Here is a 25,921-nt window from a genome sequence, read left to right as displayed (position 1 = left end):
GTTAGGTCTAACTGTGACAGCTTACAAGAAAAGCTGAACTTAAAGAGAATTAAGTGTATGTTACAATAAATAGAGAGTTAAGAAAATGTTTATATGTTACAGTATATATGAAAGTTAAGAAAGAGTTTATATGTTACAATAAATATAAAAGTTAAGAAAGAGTTTGTGTGTTAACAATAATTAGAGAGATTAGTGTATATTGCAATAAATTACAGAGATAAGTGTAAATTGCAATGAAAGATAGATGAGTATATTGCAATAGAGAGATTAGTGTATACTACAATTGAGAGATTAGTGTATATTACAATAGAGAGATTAGTGTATATTACAATAGAGAGATTAGTGTATATTACAATAGAGAGATTAGTGTATATTACAATAAATAGAGAGATTAGTGTATATTACAATAGAGAGATTAGTGTATACTACAATTGAGAGATTAGTGTATATTACAATAGAGAGATTAGTGTATATTACAATAGAGAGATTAGTGTATATTACAATGGAGAGATTAGTGTATACTACAATAGAGAGATTAGTGTATATTACAATGGAGAGATTAGTGTATATTACAAAAGAGAGATTAGTGTATACTACAATAGAGAGATTAGTGTATACTACAATAGAGAGATTAGTGTATATTACAATAGAGAGATTAGTGTATATTACAAAAGAGAGATTAGTGTATACTACAATAGAGAGATTAGTGTATACTACAATAGAGAGATTAGTGTATACTACAATAGAGAGATTAGTGTATATTGCAATAGAGAGATTAGTGTATATTACAATAGAGAGATTAGTGTATATTACAAAAGAGAGATTAGTGTATATTACAAAAGAGAGATTAGTGTATATTACAATAGAGAGATTAGTGTATATTACAAAAGAGAGATTAGTGTATATTACAATAGAGAGATTAGTGTATATTACAAAAGAGAGATTAGTGTATATTACAATAAACAGAGAGATTAGTGTATATTACAATAGAGAGATTAATTTAATTTAATAAGTATTTTATTCAAGTATATAAATACATTGAATTGGATTGAACAGCAGGCACAATGCCTATTTATGTTCTCTCCTGACAATAGAGAGATTAGTGTATATTACAAAAGAGAGATTAGTGTATATTGCAATAGAGAGATATATATACTTGACCTTTTTGATCAGGAGCTCTGGATGAGACCGGCTACTATCTGGCTGAGGTGGATGGTAAGACAGGACTTGTACCTGCTGATTACCTGCGCCCTGCCAACTACGCAGACCAAAGAAACGGCCGATGGCTAGGAATGATGGGAGAAAAACTTCCGTCTTACTTAGACGGGAGTCCAGAGAGAATCGTGCAAACCCATTACCAGCTACAGCAGTCACAGAGAACTAATCGAAATGGTAGGGCTCAAATGTGGTTGTCCAGCACAATTAATGCAAAGTATACTTAATAGCATTGTCTGGTATGGTATTGAGTATACCATATATAACTGCATTTTACAGTGAGATTCATGTTTTTAACGACATTTTGTTAAATTATCTCAATTGCAAAATATTGTTATAAATATTGTTTTTATTTTGATCAATTAAAAAATCACAAGGTACATTGTATTTATAATTAAATTGCAACAAACACTGTAAATGAAGTAATACCCATTTTGGAACCAAAACACAAAATGATTGCACTAGCAGAACAAAACCCAGTTATAGGGTATGATAGGAGTGCATTATTTATGCTCTAAGTGCAAGAAATTAGAATGCTCTTTTATATATTACAACTTCTCAAATAGAATGTATAAAGAAGGCCTATATAACTAGTATAAACTGTCAAAGTTTGGTATAACACATTTATAAACTTTCAATGTGTTTGTTCCAGGTCCACATTCTCCGAGACCAATGGCAGAGATGACTTCCTTATCCCACAGAAACAGTACCATTCCATCACGATCGGGTAATTTCCAGATGTTCACGGATATTTTCTGGGTTTTAATTTTTTCAAATTTCAATTTTCTGATATATTTTAAGTTTTCAATTTTAAAAGATGTAAGCTGAAAAGATTAAATTATTTAAAAAATTATTTCAAAATATCTTATTTGAAATAGAATTAAAAATTTCAATTCAGTTATTGAAATACATGTAATAAGTACAATGTCCTGAAATGTCAAAAAATTAATTTTAAAGACAATCCAGAATCACCAAGAGATTTCCGAGTGGAAAAAGTGATTGACCAAAATACTCTCATGTTGGCTTGGACACCACCTAAATATACAAACAACAGTCACAGCAGGGGTGTCAAATGCACCGGGTACAAAGTGAGTAGACACCTATAATTAAAATTTCTGATTTGACTTGATTTATAAATCGCATCATGTTTTTACAAGATCGTAAAATATCAAATCAGCTGAGTTCTTATACCAGTACTGGAAACATATGAATAATTAATGAAATTTATTCTGATTTGACATAATTCAAGTTTTGTAAAATTAATTTATTCATATCTAGTATAAACATATTTTGCAATGAAAAGCATTGCGGGAATGAAAATCATAGCGTTTCATACCGGTACATGTTGATTAAGCAGGATATGGAAGTTCTTACTTTAATAGAAAGGATACATTTTTTAAGCAGTTTAATGTATGTGCATTAATGCATTTTTGATTTTGTAACTTTTTTTTTATTTGGTGTGTTCAGATTTATGTAGACGGTCATCTTCACCAGCAAGCAAATAGTCCTCACATTGCTAAAACCATCGTCAAAAACGTGGACTCTCGTCTGTACCACGGATTCAGTATTCAGACCGTGGGGTCTGGCGGACGCTGCTCAGATCTGGTGGAAACTTCCCACAATGCAACAGTAACGGGCCCCAGGCGAGAGGTCATTGAGGAAAGTCCATCAGGCATCAAGAATAACGAAGTGTATTCTTCATCACACAAGCGTTTGGTAAGGATCACAGGTCTAAATATACTCATGTTGTAGTTTAACTGTAATTCAGTGGAACGGATTGGTTTGCTTTTATTTCGGCTTAATAATTTCTGATATTGAATTTGAATCAAGTTAAGATGTCAATATTACTAAAAAATGCACAAACTCTTCTTAAATGTGCATGCATTACTACGGTATACGACTTGTTGGTATATATAAGAAAAATTATTGAAAATGTACAGCCCTAAATACTAAAAGAATCTCCATATTTATGCATAAAAAATGCATTATGTACAAAAAAAACCTTTCTTTTAAAGTCTGACTTAATTTGTTTAAAACAGTTTGTAGCCGTTTACGACTTTGCTCCATCCCCCGGGAAACATGGGCGCCTGGAGCTAGCGTTCCAGGCAGGGGAGAGAATCGATGTGTATGGAGAGGAGAGACAGGACGGATTTTATTACGGAGAGATTAATGGTAGCCGGGGTTTAGTCCCTTGCTTCTTCATACAGGAAGTGCCACCTCCAGAACACCACTAGGTACGTACATAGGACTTGATTTGCTTGTGTAAAGTTCAGGGTTTAGCAGATAGTTCCACAGGCACCTGAATTTTTATCAATAGAGACACAGATCTAAAAATGCTACCTTATCTTTATATACATGGTAAATACACATATTGACAGGGTCAGATTTTTTTCATCTTTGGCTATGTTGAGCGACTACTGTAGATTCCTAATTAATTTCTGCATAAAATCGCAAGAGGCAACCCTCCTGAATTTTGAAATCTTGCCTTTATTTTTCAGACAGCTTTGAACTATAAGGAATTTACAGTAACTGATATAAATTCAGTATAGAGCTTGAGTGACCTATTGATAAAAATTTAGGTGCCTGTGATAGTTCAGTCTTGTAAAATGATTTACTGTGCATTGTTCACAAAAAACAGAGAAAATCTGACAAAACATATTGTTCAAGTGAGAAAGAAGATGGGGACTGGGGAAGAAGAGCTATGTATATGGATCCATAATTTTTTTTCAGGGAGGGTGGGGCAGGGGGTAGTTAGAAGTATTTTTTTTTACAGTGGGATGCCAGGTCTATTTTGAAATTCTATAACTTTAGCATATGAATTTATTAAGAAGACTTAATTTTCAAGAATGGGGGGGGGGGGGGGGGGGAGGTCTGGACTCCGTGATCTGGATCTGTGCATGACTAGGGGTTTTGGTATATGTGGGTGTGATATAAAGCATTCTCTTTTTTCTTTTGAAATGTGTTTGATTTGTGTTTTATAACTGATAATTAAAAAAATGAACATGTATTTTCAGAATGAAAACAACATGACTACCAGTCCTGCCAAGAGGTTGTGAGAAAATCTATGCATAAAATTCACCAAAGTGTGATTCAACTTAATCCCAAATAATAAATCTCATAAACAAACTGTTCATATAAACATTATTTTTTGTGAATTCAGATTATTACACAGATTATTTGTGTTACACCCACAGAACTGTTGTTATGGCCACCTCTTTCATATTATTCAAGTTTGCAATACAAAACCCCAACGTTTGTTATTCATTTTTCATTATGGGTAGTCCTACATGCAATGGAATTACATGTATTATGCATATCGTTTTATCATATCTATTTTTCCAAAACAAGATCTGTACTTGTAATAGCAAAGATAACAGTTGTCTTCCAAGGTGTAAATGAATTACATGTAAATGTACAAAATGATATTAACCATTAATGAACATTCTTGAACATTGTGACTATTTCACTTGACCTGTAATATTTTTTTCATATTGTCTGATCATCATACACTCCACACGTTCTATAATTTAATATTAATTTATTCTTTACCTAAGGCATGCATTAGTGGTCACAAAATGTTGGATCTACACGTGTATGTATAAATACTTGTATATTTTAACGACCAGTACTGTACAGCGTAGGTTGGCATTTATTGTTGAAATCTTGTCATTGTAAAATGCAATAGATCACCTTTATATTCATGTCTGTGGGGACAACTAAGCCAGTGATATTGGAAGACTAGTTGCAGGGCCTTGCTATAAGTCCTCAAGACTTTTATGGCATTTAATATTTGTTTGTTATTTTTATATTAAATGATATTAAATACTTAACATAATTGTAGAAAGTTTTGTCCTATTTAATTTGAGAAATATCTAGAGCAAGTTAGTGAGAAATACATTGAGAGAGAGAGAGGAGAGAGTCTGCAAGATTTTAAGAAAAATACATTTTTCCGAGGTTACAGATAAAAATAAATATTTTTGTTAAAATGTTTGCCTATCCTTTCAAGGTTCTGCTGTTTTGCATAAAATAGCAACTGAAAAAAACCCTGAAGAGTGAGGAACTACCGTAGAACGTCTGACTGTAAGAGTTCATGCACCTTAATTATATTATGTGTCCCTCTAAGTAAATACTTGATGACAGTCTTGTGAGACTAGAAACATACTTTTTTGTTAAACCAGGAGGAAAATGCTTCTGTGGCAGTTACTCCAGCCTATTTACTAAAATTTTCTTTAACTTTTCAGGACTTTTTCATCTGAGTAATAAAACTCTTTAAAAAGTTTTGTTTATCAGCATTTATTACAATTACTAAACAATTTCACAATTGTGTAAAATATCTAAAGTACATATAATTACACATATTAAGTCTGAATTGTACGTAGCTTTTTGTTTTTAACTTTGTACATGTAATACATGTACTGATATGACATTACATGTACTCTGTTCATGTTTGAAAAATGTGCCATATACACTACCTTGGTAAAGGCTATTATACAAAATATACATATCTAGAATATAACAAAAAAATAAATTCATTCAAGCTTTTAAAAATAACAAAATAATAAATTTTTTTTCATAAGTGGAGATATTGAAACAAGCTGGAGGAAGGTTTTTCATTACTAAAAAACATTTGAAATACAAACAGCTATCTGCCATAACCTTTCATCCATCTATTTAAACACCATTAGGTGTTTAAATACAATTATTATAACAGAATTGCCACCATTAAACCAGGTGCTGTGTTCATCGCATGAAAATCACCGAAAGTTGTATTGTGTCACTTTCACATGACCTCGGTTATTTTCTGTCCTGTTTCCAACTTTACTCACTTCCAATCATGAAATTTCGTACTTCAATTTTAGTGACAGAAGTACGAGTTAGAACATTCATGAGTTATCGCTGGGGAATCCAAACACTTTCACGGTCCCTGCATCCCGATTTCTGTCGTAAGTGTCACGATCGTCGCAGGCGTAAGCCAGAAGGGGGCGACGGGGATGCCAGGCGACTGTAAAAGTCGGGGCCTCGCACGTTATTTCTGTGACTTTCTCCCCTGTAAAATATATGGAAAATGTTCAATTTTTACTGTTTTACAATAACAGCTCAAGAGTTGAGATAAGGAAATGGGTTATAATTTAATATCTATTATCCCATTTAGTTAAATGTGAATTTTTAATAACTGAGGGTCAAAATAATAATACAACAGATTTCCTGGTTTCAGAGAGCAGTTGTTAGCATCAACCCAACACCCCCTAGTCTTTGTGGCTACACAGGTGGGGGCTGCATTACTGTTACCTGTCTGTGTGTCTGTCTCACCTGTCCAGGTGTTTTTTCTCCACCTGACCAGTGTGTGTACTAACACCTGTTTTATGTACCCTGCTCACTCCACCCAGGGTAAACACCTCACTACCCTGACTAGAACAAAGTGGGCACCCAGTACCTGTGATACCAGTCAACTAAGTGTATGTGTCGGGTTTCTAACCTTTTACCATTCATCATGCACCAGGATTTGCCTTTACCGATAATATCGATTCTGAATGAGGCTAAAGCAACTGGATTACATTTTCCATGTTAGTTGCAGAGCCCTACATAAACGTAACATCCATAAAACATCTACAATGACATTCGTACCTGAGTCGACCTCTGCTATGTCTATAATCAGATCTTCTGATGCTGAGGCCAACATTTTGCCATCATGGCTGAAGCTTAGAGTTCTGACTGGCCACTCTAACCTAAAATCAACACATTAAATGTCCATGACTCGGTTTTTCAGTGAATGCAATAAAACAGAAAAATACTTCAAACAAAAAATCAGAATTCCCTACTTAGTAGAGTTATAATATGATATAAAGATGGTTCAGTTCTAATAAAATCTTCTAAAGAAACAGACCAAAATCTCATTGCTTATATCTTGGATTTCTTGGGCATATTAAACAATATCATATAAAATGCATGAGCTACACATTAAACTTGATATCAGTAAACTTTATTAAGCTTTAGAATTTAAAAGGCTTTAAATTTTCAAAATATTATCAGTACACAAATACACAGAAACCTTTTGCAGTTAGTAGATCTCAAATAGCACCATTTTACAGGAAAAATAAAATTATCTAATAAGTTTTTGAGACCATTATGAGTGTACATGTGTAGTTTCTATGCAACGAAAGGTACAGTACTTGTGTAGTGAATCATACATGTGAATACATTGTGCACAACTCTTATTACCTGGAGAGGGTCCTAATACAGGCTAGCTCTGCTACATCCCAAATACTGACCAAGGCGTCCGCACTACCGGTGGCAAAGTACTTTCCCTTGGGGTCAAACTCGATACAGATACAGTTAGCAGGGTGAGCATTCAGGGTGTGCTGGAGTTTTAAATCTGGGTAGCTGTTGATAACAATGTGTTTTATTTGCATACAATTCAATTTTTTCAAAATTATCAAAATGCTGTACAAGGTATTGGGTAAAATAAATATGCACAATTATGAAAAACTTTGCATTACATTGAGCTGTCATAGCCATCAATTGCCTAACCATTTGTTCATTAATGCTTCATTATACTACAATGTTTCATACTTCATCTATCTATAAACTACATGTACCTCAGTATGTTTATGCTGCCTTGCCCACTCGTCAAGAAGAACAGGTCCCCGTCATTGTTCCACGAGATCTCATTGACCTCAAACTTAAACTGTTCCTCGGCCTTTGACCTGTGACTTCTGACATCAATAAATGTAATTAGGTCGTCCTTGTTGCCCACAGCTATAGTGCTGCCATCTGGTGACCAGCAGATGTTTATGTTTTCACCTTAAATATTGATTAATAGTTATTGTATAACAATAGTATAAACATAGGTAATCACAGATTACAAAGCTCACCGAGACGAGACATCACCCTTATGAGACTTCACCTTTACGAGACCACCTTTATCATATTAAATGAAAATCATACTTCATGATCTTGGATATTCATGGATTCTGTTTTTGACACAATATCGTATATCATCTGTTAAAAAATTGTATTATAATCATATGTTCAGATGTTAATCAATACAATAATATAAAATTAAATATTGCATCCTATCATATTTACAACATATATCATATAATACAATAAAATACCATAATAAACAATGATGAGATATGATATTGTAACCTATGATATGACATTGTATTTTATTATACTTTCATGTTAAATACTGAAATCTGATTGGTTTAGACACAGTTGGTAATACGTTCCATTACCCTCAGCGATAGCAACACACTTGGCAACGGCTAACACAACAAATTGTTAGATGGGCATAAATTATGCGCCTACGGTTTGCCGTAGAATTCACTTCATTTCTATATAAAAGCAGTAAAAGTTTCTTTAAAATTAAGACATTCAGTATAATAAAATAAATAGTGCCTCTTTGGGAGGGTATCTGTTGAAATTGACACCCCTCGAAAACCATATTCAACCTCCGCTTCAATTTCAACAGTTACCCTCTAAAAAAACAGGCACTATTTATATAGTGTTGTACGTTATTGTATTTGATCACATAATACAATATCATAATATATAAAACAATAGAGTAATTTATATTACAATATCATATACCATAATACATCATAACATTGAAACATATGATGTTATATTGTATAATACAGTATGATATTGTATGATACTGTATCATTTTTGATACATAATATGATATTGTATCATATGATACAATATAATTTGATACAACATTGTATCAAATCAAATGAAACAATATTATGTGATAAAGTAAAATATTATATAATACAATATTATATTATACATATTGTATCATATGATACGATACAATGTTGTATCAAATTATATTGTATCATATGATACAATATCATATTATGTATCAAAAATGATACAGTATCAATGTGATAATATATCAAACTATAAAACAATATCATATTATACAATATCGTATGATACAATATCATATAATATTACAGTATCATATTATACAATTTCATGTGATATTATTCTATATTACAGAAACTAATATCATATTTATACAATATCATATGATACAATATTATAGAATATACAATATTGTATCATAGGATACAATATTATATTTTGCAATATCTTATGTAATTGTATAATGTGATAAAATAATAAAATAATAATACAATATAATATTATACAATATTGTATCACAATATACAATACTATACATAACGATATCATGATACAATATCATAACATAAAATATCAAAAAAATTGATACAATATCATATTGAATCATATAACTTTTTATAATATTACATATGATATTATATTGTATCATTTTAAACAATATTGTTTCATACCATACAATACTATATCATAGGAATCATGTTATATCATTTATCAACAAACACATCTATCTATTGAGCAGGTTTGAGTGAGGTAGGATATTTCTTTAGCATCTTTGATAATGGAGGCTCTGCATCTGAAGCAACCTCTGTGTTTCATTTATAATATAGTTAAATCAACTATGCAAGGTATCATCTATTAAACATGTGACCTGTTCCAAAAAAACTAAACCTCATCCAGCATCCGAAACCTATGGCTCAGATTCAGCATTCAAGCCTGTCAGGTGCATCAGTATACATAAGACGCATCTCTATGCAAGTTTGGTGAAGTTCAGACCAGTAATAACTAAGATATCATCATCAGAGGGCACTAGCAATTTAACATGTGACCTGTTCCAGCATCCGCAACCTTTGGCTCAGATTCAACATCCATGCCTGTCAAGTGCATCTGTATCATAAGACACACCATCCATTCAAGTTTGGTGAAGTTAGGACCTGTAATAACTAAGATATATTTTTTAGCATCCTTGATAATGGAGATCAAGCTCTGCATCTGAAGCTTCCTCTGTGATTCATTCATATTACAGTTTAATCAACTATGCAAGTTTGAAATAGTACTATTATCAATTAAACATGTGACCTGTTCAACAAGAGGCCCATGGGGCCACATCGCTAACCTGAGCAACAATTGGCGTTCAAAAGATATTGTGCCATATGGTCCCTCGGTAGAATAACAAAAAAAAAAAATATTGTCAAATATTTGAATTTTACACTTATTTTTGTATACACGTAATCTTTGACATTGTACCTTCATGAGATACTATTTTTACCAGAATAAGAAAATCCTATGCAAGATATAAAACGAAACATTTGGTAGGTGTACACTGTTAAGTTGTTGACTTCCAATTCCCTATATATATTCGTTCTGCCCCCCCCCCCCCCCTTTGTAAAGCGATCAAAATATATGAGAGCATATAGGTACATTTTTTTCATCAACTACTAACTAGTTATTGTATTTTTTAAAAAAATATAATAGTTATTGTTTTTTAATTTAAAAAATACAACATGTATAGATGTGAAGAAGAAAATTGTACCTCAATGTGCTCAATTCCTCAAATTTAAAACATTCAAAAATTTAATTTGTCTTCTCCATTATAATTAAATGACTGTTATTTACCTCACGTACAAACCAGAATAATTTTCCGCTGTGATATTTTCTTAGGAATAGCGATAATTACTTTATCCCCGCAACAGAAATGTGTCAGAACTATGAAAACTGTTTTAAAGATGTCGTTTTTATTTACTCGTGTTTGAAAAACTATCAAAATTGATGTAAATTTCACATTATTTATTGTATAAAGAGGGGGCCCCAGAGAGTAGGTATATACAGAATATCATTCTTTTATTTTGTTTTTACAAGTATTTAACATACTCTAATTCATATAGAATTTCTAATGTTCAACCAAAATTTCAGCGTCAATCGTAGAGTTATAAGCAAGATACAGAGCTCACAGTTCGCCTAGGTTTGAGTCATATTTTGTTCACATGAGTTTATTATATTCAGCTTAAGATTTTTAACTTGGTATTTCCTATTCAGCATTTAAAATGGAAAAAAAGAATGGTCTAAGATTTTCAATTCTTTTATTCACTCAAGACCAGTTCACTGGTATTTGAGGTTCAAAATCAGTTTATACAAATGTACATAAACACAGTCCAGGATCACATGTACAGTAGGAGTAATAATGACGAAAAAAGGTTAAGTTTGCAACACAATTAGTTGTTAAAGTTGGTTTCTGGAAGAACAGACTATGAAAATTTTCTTACTAAATATTTTTACTTTTTTTACTTTTTTAATCTTTAGTTTTTAAGATCTGTGTACAAACATAGAATTGTGATCAAATCTCTGTATCTTGCTTATAATTCGAAGCTTAACACTCAAATATGGTTAGTAAATAGAAATTGAAAACAATTAAACACAAGAAACATACACTATAACAAATAAGGAACACAATTTATTTTTTTCGAAATGAATCATATATATACATGTATATACCTACATATATCCGCCAGCGATATCAAACTCTTTTTAAACTGAATAAACTCGAGAAAATGCCGAGCATCTCAACAAATCTACCATTACGCAAAAGATACTGCCGAATTACCGATAGAATGAATTGTATTTCAGTACTTTTTTTATACATCAGATTTTGCTTAATTTGCGCAGGTAAACAGTTGACTGTTTGATTTACTGAAGTCTCTGTTTGATTTGATACGTAAAAATAACGAAATACAGACGATAGTTAAAAATTCCCAGGTTACAAAGCATAAATAATGAAAACGAAACGAAAATCAGAACAAGCTAACACCAACGTCATGTGTGAAAACTGTCAACGCATTGAAATATATAGCCTCAATTTACTTCACAAAATCGGCACCAATATATTTTGCATGTTTCAAAAATTTCCCTTCATACGCAAACTGTTGCACAACAAGCAAATTCATCATAGTCAGATCGACCCTTTTTCGTATAATGTCATGGCTGCTTTAAACAAAGAACCTCGTTCTAGAAGTATGGAATACGAGTCTTGGTAAAATGGGTATGCAAACCCGTGCCGTGGCAAAATAAAAGCCGGGGCAGATCGACAATCGTCAATTCCAAATACGCATTATTTTGCACAATATTTACAGCGAATACAAATATACTGGTCCATCAAATATCCTGAAATTTTAATGAGATTGGCAGATTAATAACAGCTAATCTTTTGTTTTGCCAAGACCAAGTCTTGCCTACCCATTTTACCGGATGCCGAACGCGAAGCTGAAACACGCCTTTCCTTTATTATTATTTTCGTAATAACTCAGATTTGAAACAGAATTAGCACTTAATTTTTGCAATTTATATTTTCCTTCCCATAAGGATAATTTATGCTAAACGACGTTGAATTTACCTTGGTAGTTCTTGAGAAGAAGATTTTTAAAAATGCACCCCCCTTTTTCTACAGTTTCAAGGTTTTCTCTGCTTTGAATACAGATCTGACTTTTATTTCTGCAATTTATATTCGCCCTCCCATAAGGATGCTTTGCGCCAAATTTGGTTGAAATTGGATTAGCGGTTTTAGAGAAGAAGTTCAAAAATGTAAAACGTTTACAGACGGACGGACGGACAGACAGACGGACAGACGGACGACGGACAAAATGTGATCAGAATAGCTCACTTGAGCTTTCAGCTCAGGTGAGCTAAAAAACTTAACCATATCCAGCATCTGAAACCTAATGCTCAGACTCAGCATTCAAGCCTGTCAGGTGCATCAGTATCATAAGACGCACCATCCATGGAAATCTGGTGAAGTTAGGACAAGTAATAACTAAGATATAATCATCAGAGGGCACCTGTTTCAAAAACTTTAACCAGCTCTAAAAACCTTAACCTCCTCCAGCATCCGAAACCTATGGCTCAGATTCAGCATTCAAGCCTGTCTGGTGCATCAGTATCATAAGACGCACCATCCATGGAAGTCTGGTGATGTTAGGACAAGTAATAACTAAGATATAATCATCAGAGGGCACCTGTTTCAAAAACTTTAACCAGCTCTAAAAACCTTAACCTCCTCCAGCATCCAAAACCTATGGCTCAGATTCAGCATTCAAGCCTGTCTGGTGCATCAGTATCATAAGACGCACCATCCATGGAAGTCTGGTGACAAGTATTAACTAAGATATAATCATCAGAGGGCACCTGCAACAAAAACTTTAACCTGCTCCAAAAACCTTAACCTCCTCCAGCATCCGAAATTTATAGCTCAGATTCAGCACTCAAGCCTGTCTGGTGCATCAGTATCATAAGACACACCATCCATGCAAGTTTGGTGAAGTACAGACCTGCAGTAACTTAGATATTGCTATCAAAGGGGACCTACAACAAAAACTTTAACCTGGTCCAACAACCTTAACCTCCTCCAGCATCTGAAATTTAGGACTCAGATTCAGCATCCAAGTCTTTCAAGTCCATAAGTAGGTCCAGATGCATCATCCATGCAAGTTTGGTGAAGATAGGACAAGTAATAGCTTAGATACAGGACCTGCAACAAAAACTTTAACCAGGTCCGGACGCCGACGCCGACACCGACGCCGAGGGTATAGCATAAGCTCCCCCTGACTTCGTCTCGGTGAGCTAAAAAATCAATGGAATTTCACATACATTTATTGAAGTGTCCAAAAGTCCCTGTACATTTGTATTAACCACGTTAACAGCTGTTTTATCTCAAAGTAAGTATTGTCAATGTCTATAGATCAATTATTCCTGGGTCATGGAATTAACCGTTGTTTTACCTTTAGTATTGACAGTGGCCACAGAACGATTGGTCCGGGCGTCCCAGATTCGTATTGTCTTGTCTCCACTAGCTGTCACCAACTGATCCGGATTCTTTGGATGCCAACACAGCTGGTCAACACTGTCGCTATGTCCACGAAATGTGCAATCTTTGACCTATAGAATTTGTAGACAGACCCAAAAATAATTGTCAGACTAATCAATGTTTGAAAAAATATTAAGGTGGTATGGGACACCTGTCAATATCAATGTGGATAAAAATATATTATAATTCTAAAAAGAATACTTTCACCAGCTTAGAATTTTAAAATTTTACAATATTTAATAAAAAAAAATAGCTTTTAAAAATATTTGAAGAGGTAAAAAATGTAAAACACCCAGCAGGATTTGAACTCATGACTTAAAGATTTGTAGTAAACCCTCTAACCCACTGAGCTACCGATGTTCGGTGACAATATTGGGAAAGAAATTACTTATATAATTACACTTCATTTTATTGTTTATTTCGATAAACAATACGTCACAATATGGAGGTGTCCCATACAACCTCAATTTAAATAGTTTAGATGCATAAACAGATCTTTAAGTTGTTTTCCAACATTAACTTTGAGCATGATATATCCTTGTACATAATTGACATCATGCTAAAACAACCCAATTTCCAGTTCCATTTTTTGTGACCTTACTATCTCAAAATTGACAAAAATCATTCAGTAGATTTTTGTGTTAAACTATGCAACAAGCATGTCAAAAAATCAAAACAAAAAACATAGGCCTATAGGTGTCACTACAGTATTAAATTTTACTAATATATTCTAACCAAAATTGCACAACTTTAGATACAAATTAAAAATTCAAAACGAATTCATCGGAAAAATCCCCTTGACATCTTTCTAAACAACACTTCGTTTACAATTTTCTTGCAAAATACACACGTGCATCCCGCAAGGCGTGAGACTTTGTTTACCTCGAAGTTACACATGTGCTTGAAAATCAACCCGGGCCTTTTCACCCCCCTCCGGAACAACACGCATCAAAGTTAAATTAAATGACCTCGATTTATTACAAAACTGGGATAGTTAGACCTCTTACACATTGTTTTTCATCTCATAAAAATCAGCTCCTGTGACGTGCGGATACGCCCCAAATTCAAAGGAGAATTCCGGAATTATTTTGCATCAGCCATTTTTTGACGTGAACTTTCAAACTTTCAGTGAAATACGGTGTTATGACACCTATAATTCGGAATTATTTTTCCTAAGCCATGTTTACAGTGCAACACTCCAGCACCCTACCATTCGATCTCTGTCATTGTCTAGCTGGAAAACGCTAACAGTTTTGTCAAAGGACCCCGAGGCCAGGCGCCGCCCGTCACAGCTCCACGCCACGGAGTGAACTTTGGAGTCGTGCGCCGTGTGCTCTCGTATTCTCTTGTTTTGCTGAAAATGTTTTCGCATGTTTTCAATGTAAGTCGCCATCTTTGGATTTCGTAAAATAAAAACCTACCGAGTGGATTGAAAAGTTCCGGAAACCAGAGGCCCACGTGCCACATCGCTGACTTAACAATTCCTAATGAAAGTCTTGCTGAAGTCTTACCGTTGTTTTAATTTCTTTATAATTACTGTGTTTCAGATTCTAAATTTCTGCTCTCTACCATAGTAAAGTCATCAATTCTGGCATTATTGAAAATTAATTGTAGTATTGTACATGTACTAGAACAGATAATTAGACAAAATTGCAACTGTTTCTTAATTTCAAAAAGAATCTGTTTTCTGTAATTAAATTATCATGATTTTATAAATGCTTTTTTTAATATGGGTAATGCAAATTTGCATAATGTTGATCATTTTTTTTCCATTTTTGTTGCAAGTTAGACATAACTTCTGGTTTCTAGATTTCTGATAAGTCTAGCCCCCCCCCCCCCCCCCAAAAAAAAGAAGAAAATAATTGTACGGTGATAATTAGGACGCATCGTACTGCTACATGTAGATTCAAAAAAATTCATGACCATGCAACCTTTAATTACTGTATTTTTTGCTACATTAATTATTCAACCATTAAACATTAATTTAACATGAATTTATATAAGTCTCTACATTTGTATGCTGATGATGGGATTTGAACCCACTCTTCAATCCCAAAGGAATGTGTGCACCATTACACCACACCAGCTTTTACAGAAATGTCGATTTAAGAAAAAGATCATAAGAAACAAAATCTATTTCTTTGAAACTAAAAATAGCCTACATTTTAAAGCTGATTTTAATATCTTCAGCACACAGGCACCAGACGTTAAATTTTTCTCATAATAAAAATTAATATATTACCCTTTACCTAATACTGATAAAAATGTCAGATCTATTTAAACTTCCCAACAATAAGTGACCTGAATTCTGAACCAACACATACACAGACACAAATTACTACCTGGCATTAAATTCATTCACGTGATCTTGCACAGGTAGCAACCGACCAGGAAGAATAAACACCTGACGCCCGCCATGTTGGATCAAGAAGACCTGAAGTTTACCAATGGGGTAACGTTAGGTAAGTTTTATAATCCACTTTCTTATTGTGTTTTCTTGATAATCTAAAATCTTTGGACTAATATTTTCTTATGTTTAAATTCATTCTTTTTTTGTAATCAGTCATGAAAAATAAAAAAAAATACTTATACATGCATGACTCAACACAGATATAAATTTTATCCATGAAATGGAATATATCTGAATCTTGAATATAATAACACATTAATCAAACCAAGATAATACATGTATACATCATATATACATACTGAATTTACTTTCCAGGTTGAGTTCCCCTATACTTACAAGGGATCCCTTATCATGGACCCCTGGAACAGCGCCCAGGATGTTGTACGCTGCACCCTGTGTCAGTACTCTGTGGCCCCCATGTACTGTGAAGTTTGTCATATACATCTGTGTAAAGACTGTGTGGAGAAACATTTCTCTGATTCCTCTAAAGTTCATAAAGTGGTTCCACTTAAACAATATTTAACCTCTCTGGACAATCCTAAATGTAGAAAACACCCCACCAAACACTGTGAACTCCATTGTGAACAATGTGACATTCCTATTTGTGCAAAGTGTGTATCATCTGGAAAACATTCAGGACATAAAAAAATTGACATTTTCCAAAGCTTTGAAAGAAAAACAGAAATTTTACAAAAAGATTTGCAAGAATTAGAAAAATTCATTTATCCTAAATACAAAGAGATTGCATCAGACATCCCAGTGCAGAAAGCTGATCTGAGTAAAAACTCCCGGAAATTGACAACAGCAATTGACAAAAAAGGAGAAGTCTGGCACAGAGAAATAGACACCATTATCACAAACCTGAAATCTAACCTGGAGGAAATGGAATCCAAACACCTGGTCATCCTAAATAAACAGGAAGATGAAATCACACACACCATTTCTGAAATCACACAGACCATTGCTGAACTGAAGAAGTTACTGAACTCCAAAGATGTCTGCCTTGTCTCTGAGTACAAATCCAGGAATGCTGAATTTAGAAGATTGCCTCCTAAACTCAAAGTGTCCTTACCAAACTTTAGGCCTCAGAAAATCCACACAGATCAGCTGATTAAACAGTTTGGTTCTCTGTCAGCATTATCTTTTACAACAGAGGAACAAGACTACAGCATGCTGCCCCAGGGAGCCGAGTCCTCTCCCCCAGACCGGTCACTGATGGATGTACCCCGGGTCATCACAGCTATAGACACAGAGTATGAGGATGGAGTATATCGTGTGATGTGTGTGAATGATACAGAGATCTGGACGTGTGGTGATGAAGACATGATGAAACTCTACAACCTCCAAGGAGAACGAGTGAAGTCCATCCAAACCAAGTCAGGGAAGTATCCATACGACATAGCAGTGACAAGGAGTGGGGATCTAGTTTATAATGATTACAGTGATAGAACTGTGAACATAGTGAAGAATACACAGATACAGACAGTGATCAGACTACGGGGGTGGTTACCTCTCGGTGTCTGTGGTACCTCCTCTGGTGACCTCCTGGTTGTCATGGTCAGTGATGATAGAAAACAATCAAAAGTTGTGCGTTACTCTGGCTCCACAGAGAAACAAAGTATTCAGTACGATGACAAAGGACAACCTCTCTATTCATCTGGTTACATTAATGAACACATCAGTGAGAACAGAAACCTGGATATCTGTGTGTCAGACCGTGGAGCCCGTGCAGTAGTGGTGGTCAATCATGCCGGGAAACTCCGGTTTACCTACACTGGTCCTCCCTTTACTACCAAGGGATCATTTGATCCATATGGCATCACAACAGACAGCCAGGGTCGGATCCTGACAGCAGACTGTACCTATAACAACCACTGTATCCACATCCTGGATCAGGACGGACAGTTCCTCCGCTTCATTGACAACTGTCATTTACGGCTTCCACGGGGTTTATGTGTGGACACCAGAGACAACCTCTTTGTGGCCGAGTACTACGAAGGTAAAGTGAAGAAAATCCAATATTACATGTAAATCAACTAACTGTATCAATTAGATGTAAACAAAGCGTATAAGTATATATTACATACTGTGTGTAGATATAATGTAAACATTACATGTCATCATTCGCTGTGTATCAGATGTAAACACGCTGTGTGTGGATAATTTAATGTATCACACATACACTGACCGTGTCTACAAGATGTAAACAGACTGTCTAACTGTATCTGTGTTAGGTTGTCATGAGTTAATCATTCCATTTCTTTAGTCTTTATATCTTTATATATCATATTTATATTGATATTACATCTCAAAAAAACAGGCCATGTTTATATACTACATGTAAACAAACTGTGTTTATGTATCACATGTAAATCAAGTGATTCTATGTACATGTATATTACATATAGACAAACTCCTTTTTCTATTTATAGATGTATATATAAAGTGACTGTTTTACTGTGTCTATAATCTGTGTTTGTTACATTAGAATGAATGGACTGTATTTGTTACATGTGGTTATCAGCAAACTCTGTGTGACATGTTTTAATTACACATAATGGGTTAACAGACAGGTAGCACTCAATTCTTTACCAGCAATGGAGCGAGACCACAAAGGGACTGAGGCCCATTACTTATATAGAGGAGTGATACCAGTATATTAACCCAATCAGAATTCATATCCAATGAGACAACTGTTTTGACTTACCTTTAAACCTTTAGAATTAGAGTAGATGTTTGATTTCCTGCTAATCTTGTATCTTCTGTTCTAACTTTACAAAATCCTTGTGTGAAATATATTTTGTCCCTTGGTGTTTTTATCTGAATGATTTTCCAGAACTGCTTACAAGATTTCTAAAAATGTATTTAGACAATGAGTATATTGACATAGATATACATGATACTGCTTATGAATGCTTTATGATAATTAATGTTTTTAAATAAAACTTTAAACAAAGAAATCAATGTATTGTTCATCAGCAACTAGCCTTTTAAATTTGACATCAACCACATGATGGCGTCAAAACTGTGGCGCCTGCAGGGTCAGCAATTATCCAATTGTCATGCTAACAAGTAATTTAATTTAAAAGAGGGAGAGGAATTATATTATATATCAAATGAAAGTACAAAGTTTGTACATATAAGTACCGGTACCAATTTGTCTTCGTTGAAGCAGCAGTTATACTGCCTATCTGTGGTCAGTGGAGCAGTGATCAGGTATGAGCTAGCTAGGCTCTTTTCTCTCTCTCAGCGAGTGCAGTTATGAGTGTGGGCTGACAGTGATATCTGAGATGATTTGACTGCTATTTGATGACTGTAGCAAGTAAAATACATGTGAAATATGAAAAAAAAGTGCTTGTTTTAATATACATAAGCTTTTAAAAAAGGCTGGATTTTACCCAAATTTCAGGTAGAGATGCTAAAATGACTGATCATTAAATGTCAATTTAAGATGCAAAATTGTTAATTCTGGATTGAGTACATTAATTAGCAAGAATATATTCTATTGAATTAAATGGAATATGGAAGGATGATGATTAAACAAATAATTTATTATTCCATTTCTCTAAACCCCTGCTGTTGATATAATTGGGAGATAATTTTTACGCTCTATTTGAATCATGCAAATATTTGAGAAAGGGCATTCCTATGGCTTTAAACCAAATTCTATGCCGCACAACAAGGCTGCATTAATGCAAGCTTTGTGAATTATACCTTGTGCATACAAAATTTTAATTGTCTCCTGAAATGACGGAACTGCATGGTCAACAATCCACCGTCAGCATCAGAGAGGAAGAAATAGTCTAGTGACTGGGGGCACCATTATCTTCTTGGTAGTGGGCACCTTAAAGTGAAACAAAACATTTTGTAAACCGACATTATTAAAAAAAAATTATGCTCAATTACTTTTGCAAAATTAAGACCATTTATTAATAACTACATTTAATTCACTATTTGTAATCTGGGATTATGAAACATAGATTAAAATCCATGCATTTAACTTGTATCAAAATAATTGGAATGATTTATAAGCCATGCAGTATGTATGTAAAGTTTAAAAATTACATAATTATTAAAAGATCTACTAGATGGTCATCTAGTCAAAGGGAGGCAACTTTATCATTTAAACAACATGGATATTGTCATTCCTGTGCTTTTACATACTGTAATGCAGTAGAGCAGACTGAGAGAAAGCTTCCCACAGACTACTTCAATCAATTGGGCAAAACAGCTGAAATGTCTTTCGGAGTCATCAGGAGCAGAGGCTGTGACCGACATGGAAAGGCAGAGGCTTCCAACAAGAACGGGACTCAAGACAGCCATTCTCCAGAAATGGTTCCAATTATGATATAATGTTGTCGCCAGCATTCATCACAAAATTATTATTTGCCGTTTAATGTATTTGGCTGATACTTTTCTCAGGAGATATCTACAGTAAAAATTACAAATTTTGATACCAAACAATATGCATTTGAAGTGTCAAATAATGTCAAATTATTTCAATAAAAAATCGGTTTGTGTATTTTTCAGCATGTCGCACGTGAATATTTCAATTTTACTGCAATACTAAACAGCATTACGGTGATGAAAGAGACAATTAAAACTCATTTTTTATTTCAGCATCACATAGCGTGTTTTGTCAGTAAACACCTGTTGATAACAATCTTTTCTTTCTTTTTTCCCCCCGATTTATATATTGTCGCTGAAACCGTCCTGATTTCCGTAACACGTGTTTGACTTAAAAGTAAGCGATGATATTCAAAACAATATCTATTGATATTATAGTAATTGAATGTCATAGGCATATTAAAAGAAAAATATATACAATTTACAGTCGAAAATCTATGCGTTTTTTAAATCATCGATTATATAATTGAAAATTGAGTTTGACGCATTTCAAAGCCTGACTTCCGTAACGCAATTTTCAACTAAATTCATGGCATTTGAAAAACTTATTCATGATGCCTTTCGAGAACACAGTGTTCCAAAGCTATCTATCATCATCTGTAGAAAAATAATGTAATAGCATGGTACAGTGAGAGGAAAATTTACTAAAACCCCTGACCGGCGTAACGTATGACATCCGTAACAGTATTTTCAATCAGTGATATAGGGCTCGGTTTTCCATCGATAATAATTTGGATTGTTCAGCGAAACAGAACATGAGTTTAGAAAGTAAAGGAATGTTGATATTCTTAACTGAAGCAATTAATATTTTGATACAAAGTGCATTTTTGAGAAAAATATGATGAGAGTGTGCTAAACTATCGAAAAAATATGAATCATTATGTGTGGATTTATCTGTTTTAGTTTATTTTTATTTGCAAGAGATATATCAGTTGCAGATTAAAACCAATTCACCTAAGACAATTTATCATTTGACAATATTTTTTAAATATTTGCTGCAGCGTTACGGATATCAGGGGAAAAACAGATTTGGCATCTGTTCATTCCAGTGCTTCTTATGTATATTTTCCACGACAGATAATCTATTCTTATGTTTTAAAATCAACAAAGTGGTCATTTTTCATGTAATATTAGCATAATATGCTATTTAAAGTTTACTGTATTGAAATATAGTGCATCAAGCTTATTGTTTTCTACAACATGTGATTTAATAAAAAAAAATATCAGGTGACCAAAATATATTTGGCTTTTCAAGGTTGTATTAATATGCATGCATGTTTATATCGAAATGGTATTATTCCCGGATCAGAATATTTGATAAATACTCTGTTCATGATTTTTTTTTCTAAACATGATTAGTTACGGATGTCAGTTTTTTAAGAACTAATACCCGAAACTTAAACTAGTAAGAGTTTATATATACTTGCGAAAAACAGACCTTATTTAGTTGACTTATTAGTAACAATGCATATACATATGTATATATATGCATTAATACATTATATGCGTATATACATTAATGCAAAGCAGGCAAACATGGAGAAACATAAGTGAAAGTCCGAAAAAGGTGAGATGTGGATTCAGTCAATCCATATTTTAATGGGGATAAGACCCCAGTTCCTCCACATAAAAAAGGAAGTTTAGGAAGATATAACCAATAAATTTCATGACTATTTAAAACATCATAGGAGTAGATATTTGTGAAATGATAATCTCTGACATCCGTAACGAACCATCCAAGCTTTTTATCAAATATAAAAAGACAACTGATTTATATGTTTGACTTTTTACCGGTATATTTCATAATTGTGTTTGGTACATCCATCAGAGCATGCAATTTTAATACAATTAGGTATTTTACTATTTTAGACCGATATTTCATGTCAACATTTTTAAATCAATGTAATGTTGATTACATACTAATTAGAGGAAAGAAATTTGTTAAAAAGCGTGCTTATTAAGTTAAAAATGTATTTTCTACAATGAATAACCTGTTTTTGATTTTTATTCGCTAATATTTGGTTGTAAAATGTATTGGAAAAAATATTCTCCAAGAAAAAGGTCATTTGCTAACTTCCGTAACTTTGGGCCATTATCTTTAAAAATCCCTCTGACATCAATTTGTGATGTACAATTTCTCAACATCTCTATATTAATGTTCTGTTGTTTCAATATTTTAATTAAAATCATTGAACATATGAAATTGTTTCTAGTTTACATTTGAACTTGAATGAAAGATGATGCATTATTTTCTTTTTTATTGTTGAAAATAAAGATTTTCTTAAAATAAAGATATTTTTGAAAATATGTTCCCCTTAAATTTAAATTCTTCATGATTCTGTCAAATATGTCATTCGTATTCAATATGATATCAAACAAAGTGGCTAGTGAAGTTTACTGTTATTGTACAGGCCGAGGATTAGTTGCAATAATTCACTTCTGACTTCCGTAACAGGGTTTTTAGTATGGTCTTCAAAATCAAATATTTCGTAAACGAAGAAATTTTGGTGAGTCAAATTTCATATTTATATCGGCGAATAGTTGTACTTCAATATTATTACAATTAAAACACGAATATCAAAAGTTCATTTTTCACTGAAAGCAATCCCATATTTGGAACAATTTCTGGAGAATGGCTGAAGAGTGCTGTGTGTACCTTCACATTCGACCATTACAACCCCTTCAAGGAAGTAGAAACAAATGAAGATCATCTTTGCATACTAAGAAAAAATTACCACCATCATCATCCAGACGACTGGTCTCTGTATTACGAACCCGACTTGAAATGTACCCCCCCCCCCCCCCTCCACTCGCAAAGAATGCGGTCCCTCACCCTTAACCCCCTTAGGCTATAGAGAGAATAATTCTACCGTGACTAGGCTACGTTCAGGAGAATATTACAATGTATGAGCATATTAATTATTGTACAAAGCGCTGTTCTATTTAAGTATTTATCTACTACACACTGGCATCGGAAGCAAATTGAAAGTGGGGGGGGGGGGGGGGGGGGTAGACTAATCCTCAGAAATATTGAGGAAGGAAAAAACTAATTCCCAAAATCATGGAAATCCTAATCCGTGGGGGGGGGGGGGGGAGAATACCTATACTTCCAGAATAAAAAAAAATCTTACCTACCCATTTCCCCCCCCCCCCCAAATCATGAAATTCCTAATCCGTGGGGGAGGGGGGGGGGCTACTAAAAGTTACATTTATAATGATTTTAGACGTAGTATGTTTTTGGTAATTTGTAGGGTACAACGGAAATATTTAATTTGGGGTGACTAAAAAAAAAAAAGTCCCGAACATCAATGTTACACAGAGGAGGGTTGGGGTGTTCTGCCCAGGTGATTAACTCGGTTGTAACTGGGTTTGATAGGTGGGGGGGGGGGGGCGGTTAAAGATATACAGTTCAATTACCAGTACATCATTGAATTTGATTACGGGTGGATTGATATTTTTTAAGGTCCCCCATCATTTATCTTTCTTTCCAAAATATGAAATATAAAGCAAGCTATACGCGTACATATATAGCGTAAACGTTACAGAACGGGAACAGGCCTAGAGTAAGATTTGCCGTAGACAAGGTACAATGTTTTGAAAGAAAAAACCGAACTGCCCCTAACCCCCCCCCCCCCCCAAAAAAAAGTTTCTCCCGTGGAATATATGAAGACCGTAATTGAATGTAACTACATTTGTATTAGAACTACTAAGCATTTAAAAAAATCTATCGATATTTTATCAATGTAAAGTAGTCCCTTTCAACATTCAGTGTTTATTTTACTGAGTAAACATGTGGAAAATGAAAAAAAATACATAAACTTAGCAGTATCGCTAAAAAAAATAAAAACAAGTTTATACATGATAAAATACATTAGAATTTTTTTCTATTACTTAGGAAAATCGATTAAGTTTATTAGGGACTTTTTATGTCTGTTACTGATTTTCTATGGAAATATAACAAATAAAATGAAAAATTTATTCTTAAAATTTTGCTTTCATAACAACAGAATTAGAACTTTCTTGTTGCATAATTGTAAAACAAGTTGTTTTAACAACAAGTATGAAATATATTTTCAAACTTAAAACTTATATAGAAATCAATGGAACTACTTATGTAAATTACATGTAATATTAAAAGTATAATTCATAATCTTATACAGAATCCAATTTAAAAAAATTGGTTCTATATAACACTTGACAATTTTTTCAGATCTAGCTTGCAAAATTTAAATTATTTCGATGGTTTCAAATTTTAGGCCATATCTTCAGTCCTTGTTTTGATTTTTGTTCTTAAAAATAATACTTTATATGGTTTCACTTTGAAATAACTTTTTCGGTCATATCCTGAATGAATATACATTGAGAACTTGCTTTACCATTTTTTACCCTAAAAATCAGAATTTATCTCAAGATTGTGGCGGTTCATTGTGACATTGTTAAAAACCATTTTTAAAAGTGTTTCCGAGACAGATAAGATAGCGGCTTTGATACGGAACGCAATGCCGACATCGGCGCCATTTGTCGCGGTATTTCAGACCGCTCATAAGAGGAAGCCTTATCAAAGGAACCCCGACAAAATCCTTATAAAAACCGTATCGACACAAAAAACCATATTATTCCCCAGAGAGTTGACAACAATAGCAGAATGTCTTCCGCCAACGTGATGCAGTTAGCCAAGAGATTGGACCACTCCGAGATTTACTTTAGGAAAGCCTGCCTCCAGATTGTGATGCTCAACGAGAAACTTTCCTCCGCCAGCAGACGATACCGAATGGCGCACGCCTCCGGTCGACGTTCTTTCCGGTACTCTCTACGTCTGCGCCTGGCGGCAATCGAGGGTCTACGCAACGTTTACTACGAGTACGCCATGATCAAAGCTCAGGAGATGCAACAAGTCAGGCGTGACTCAGAAGAAGAGGAAGAGGATGGAGATGTCATGGTCCAATGATTTCACAGCTACCGTCCTATCAACATTTGCCATAAATAAGAAACGGCTCTTTTCAGAGCCACATAAATTATTCGAAAAGAATGTCTCTATTACACACTCTGAACAAGGTAAAAGTGTACACATTCACTAAAGATATGTGTAACACAGCCATCTGACGTTATAAAAGTTTTCTCTTAATAAATACCCCATATCTATAGTCTTTCCTAAGTTATTG

At 33.8% G+C, this 25,921-nt stretch overlaps 3 protein-coding genes and 1 long non-coding RNA gene across 15 annotated transcripts in view; 2 read left to right on the top strand and 2 right to left on the bottom strand.

Moving 5' to 3' along the window:
- LOC105335627 (uncharacterized) overlaps positions 1-5,059 on the top strand; it is a 78,588-nt gene extending 73,529 nt beyond the window's left edge. For all 10 annotated transcript variants that reach the window (XM_066068342.1, XM_066068347.1, XM_066068341.1 and 7 more), the window contains 6 exons: positions 1,174-1,392; positions 1,868-1,942; positions 2,173-2,303; positions 2,683-2,931; positions 3,255-3,449; positions 4,230-5,059. In XM_066068342.1, the coding sequence (XP_065924414.1) occupies positions 1,174-1,392; positions 1,868-1,942; positions 2,173-2,303; positions 2,683-2,931; positions 3,255-3,449 (869 nt within the window). In that variant the 3' untranslated portion in view covers positions 4,230-5,059. The remainder of the gene's footprint in view (positions 1-1,173; positions 1,393-1,867; positions 1,943-2,172; positions 2,304-2,682; positions 2,932-3,254; positions 3,450-4,229) is intronic.
- A 728-nt stretch (positions 5,060-5,787) lies between these two features.
- LOC105345709 (THO complex subunit 3) lies at positions 5,788-15,361 on the bottom strand. The gene is made up of 6 exons (XM_066068357.1): positions 15,153-15,361; positions 13,857-14,013; positions 7,812-8,016; positions 7,435-7,596; positions 6,841-6,941; positions 5,788-6,262 (listed from the first exon to the last, which is right to left on the bottom strand). Exons 1-6 carry the CDS (start codon positions 15,333-15,335, stop codon positions 6,099-6,101), a joined length of 972 nt encoding a protein of 323 aa, XP_065924429.1. The 5' UTR covers positions 15,336-15,361; the 3' UTR covers positions 5,788-6,098.
- An 864-nt stretch (positions 15,362-16,225) lies between these two features.
- Positions 16,226-25,921, top strand: part of LOC117690181 (E3 ubiquitin-protein ligase TRIM71) — a 46,400-nt gene continuing 36,704 nt past the window's right edge. Inside the window, exon 1 of the mRNA XM_066068352.1 lies at positions 16,226-16,404. The gene's annotated coding sequence lies outside the window, so the exon portion shown is untranslated. The remainder of the gene's footprint in view (positions 16,405-25,921) is intronic.
- Positions 18,796-25,921, bottom strand: part of LOC117690187 (uncharacterized) — a 30,495-nt gene continuing 23,369 nt past the window's right edge. Inside the window, exons 1-4 of one of the 3 annotated variants that reach the window (XR_010708292.1) lie at positions 20,517-20,662; positions 20,067-20,196; positions 19,506-19,665; positions 18,796-19,172 (exon numbers count right to left, since the gene is read on the bottom strand). This is a non-coding gene — a long non-coding RNA (uncharacterized lncRNA). Of the gene's footprint in view, positions 19,173-19,505; positions 19,666-20,066; positions 20,197-20,516; positions 20,663-25,921 lie in introns of those variants that run through there. The other 2 variants (XR_010708293.1, XR_010708291.1) reach the window with 2 other exon arrangements.

The sequence above is a fragment of the Magallana gigas genome, chromosome 8 (assembly GCF_963853765.1).
Source record: "Magallana gigas chromosome 8, xbMagGiga1.1, whole genome shotgun sequence".
NCBI classification, from domain to species: domain Eukaryota; kingdom Metazoa; phylum Mollusca; class Bivalvia; order Ostreida; family Ostreidae; genus Magallana; species Magallana gigas.
The sequence above is the reverse complement of the archived record's forward strand: the minus strand, read 5'-3'. Positions and strand labels throughout refer to the sequence as shown.

What these genes read in the sequence shown, in the direction of transcription:
- LOC105345709 (XM_066068357.1), bottom strand. Translation starts at nt 15,335, where the DNA reads ATGGCGACTTACATTGAAAACATGCGAAAACATTTTCAGCAAAACAAG. An exon ending in ACAATGACAGAGATCGAATG is followed by an intron (nt 14,014 to 15,152) that starts GTAGGGTGCTGG and finishes CAAATTCTATAG; the next exon opens with GTCAAAGATTGCACATTTCG. An exon ending in GGCAGCATAAACATACTGAG is followed by an intron (nt 7,597 to 7,811) that starts GTACATGTAGTT and finishes TGTTATCAACAG; the next exon opens with CTACCCAGATTTAAAACTCC.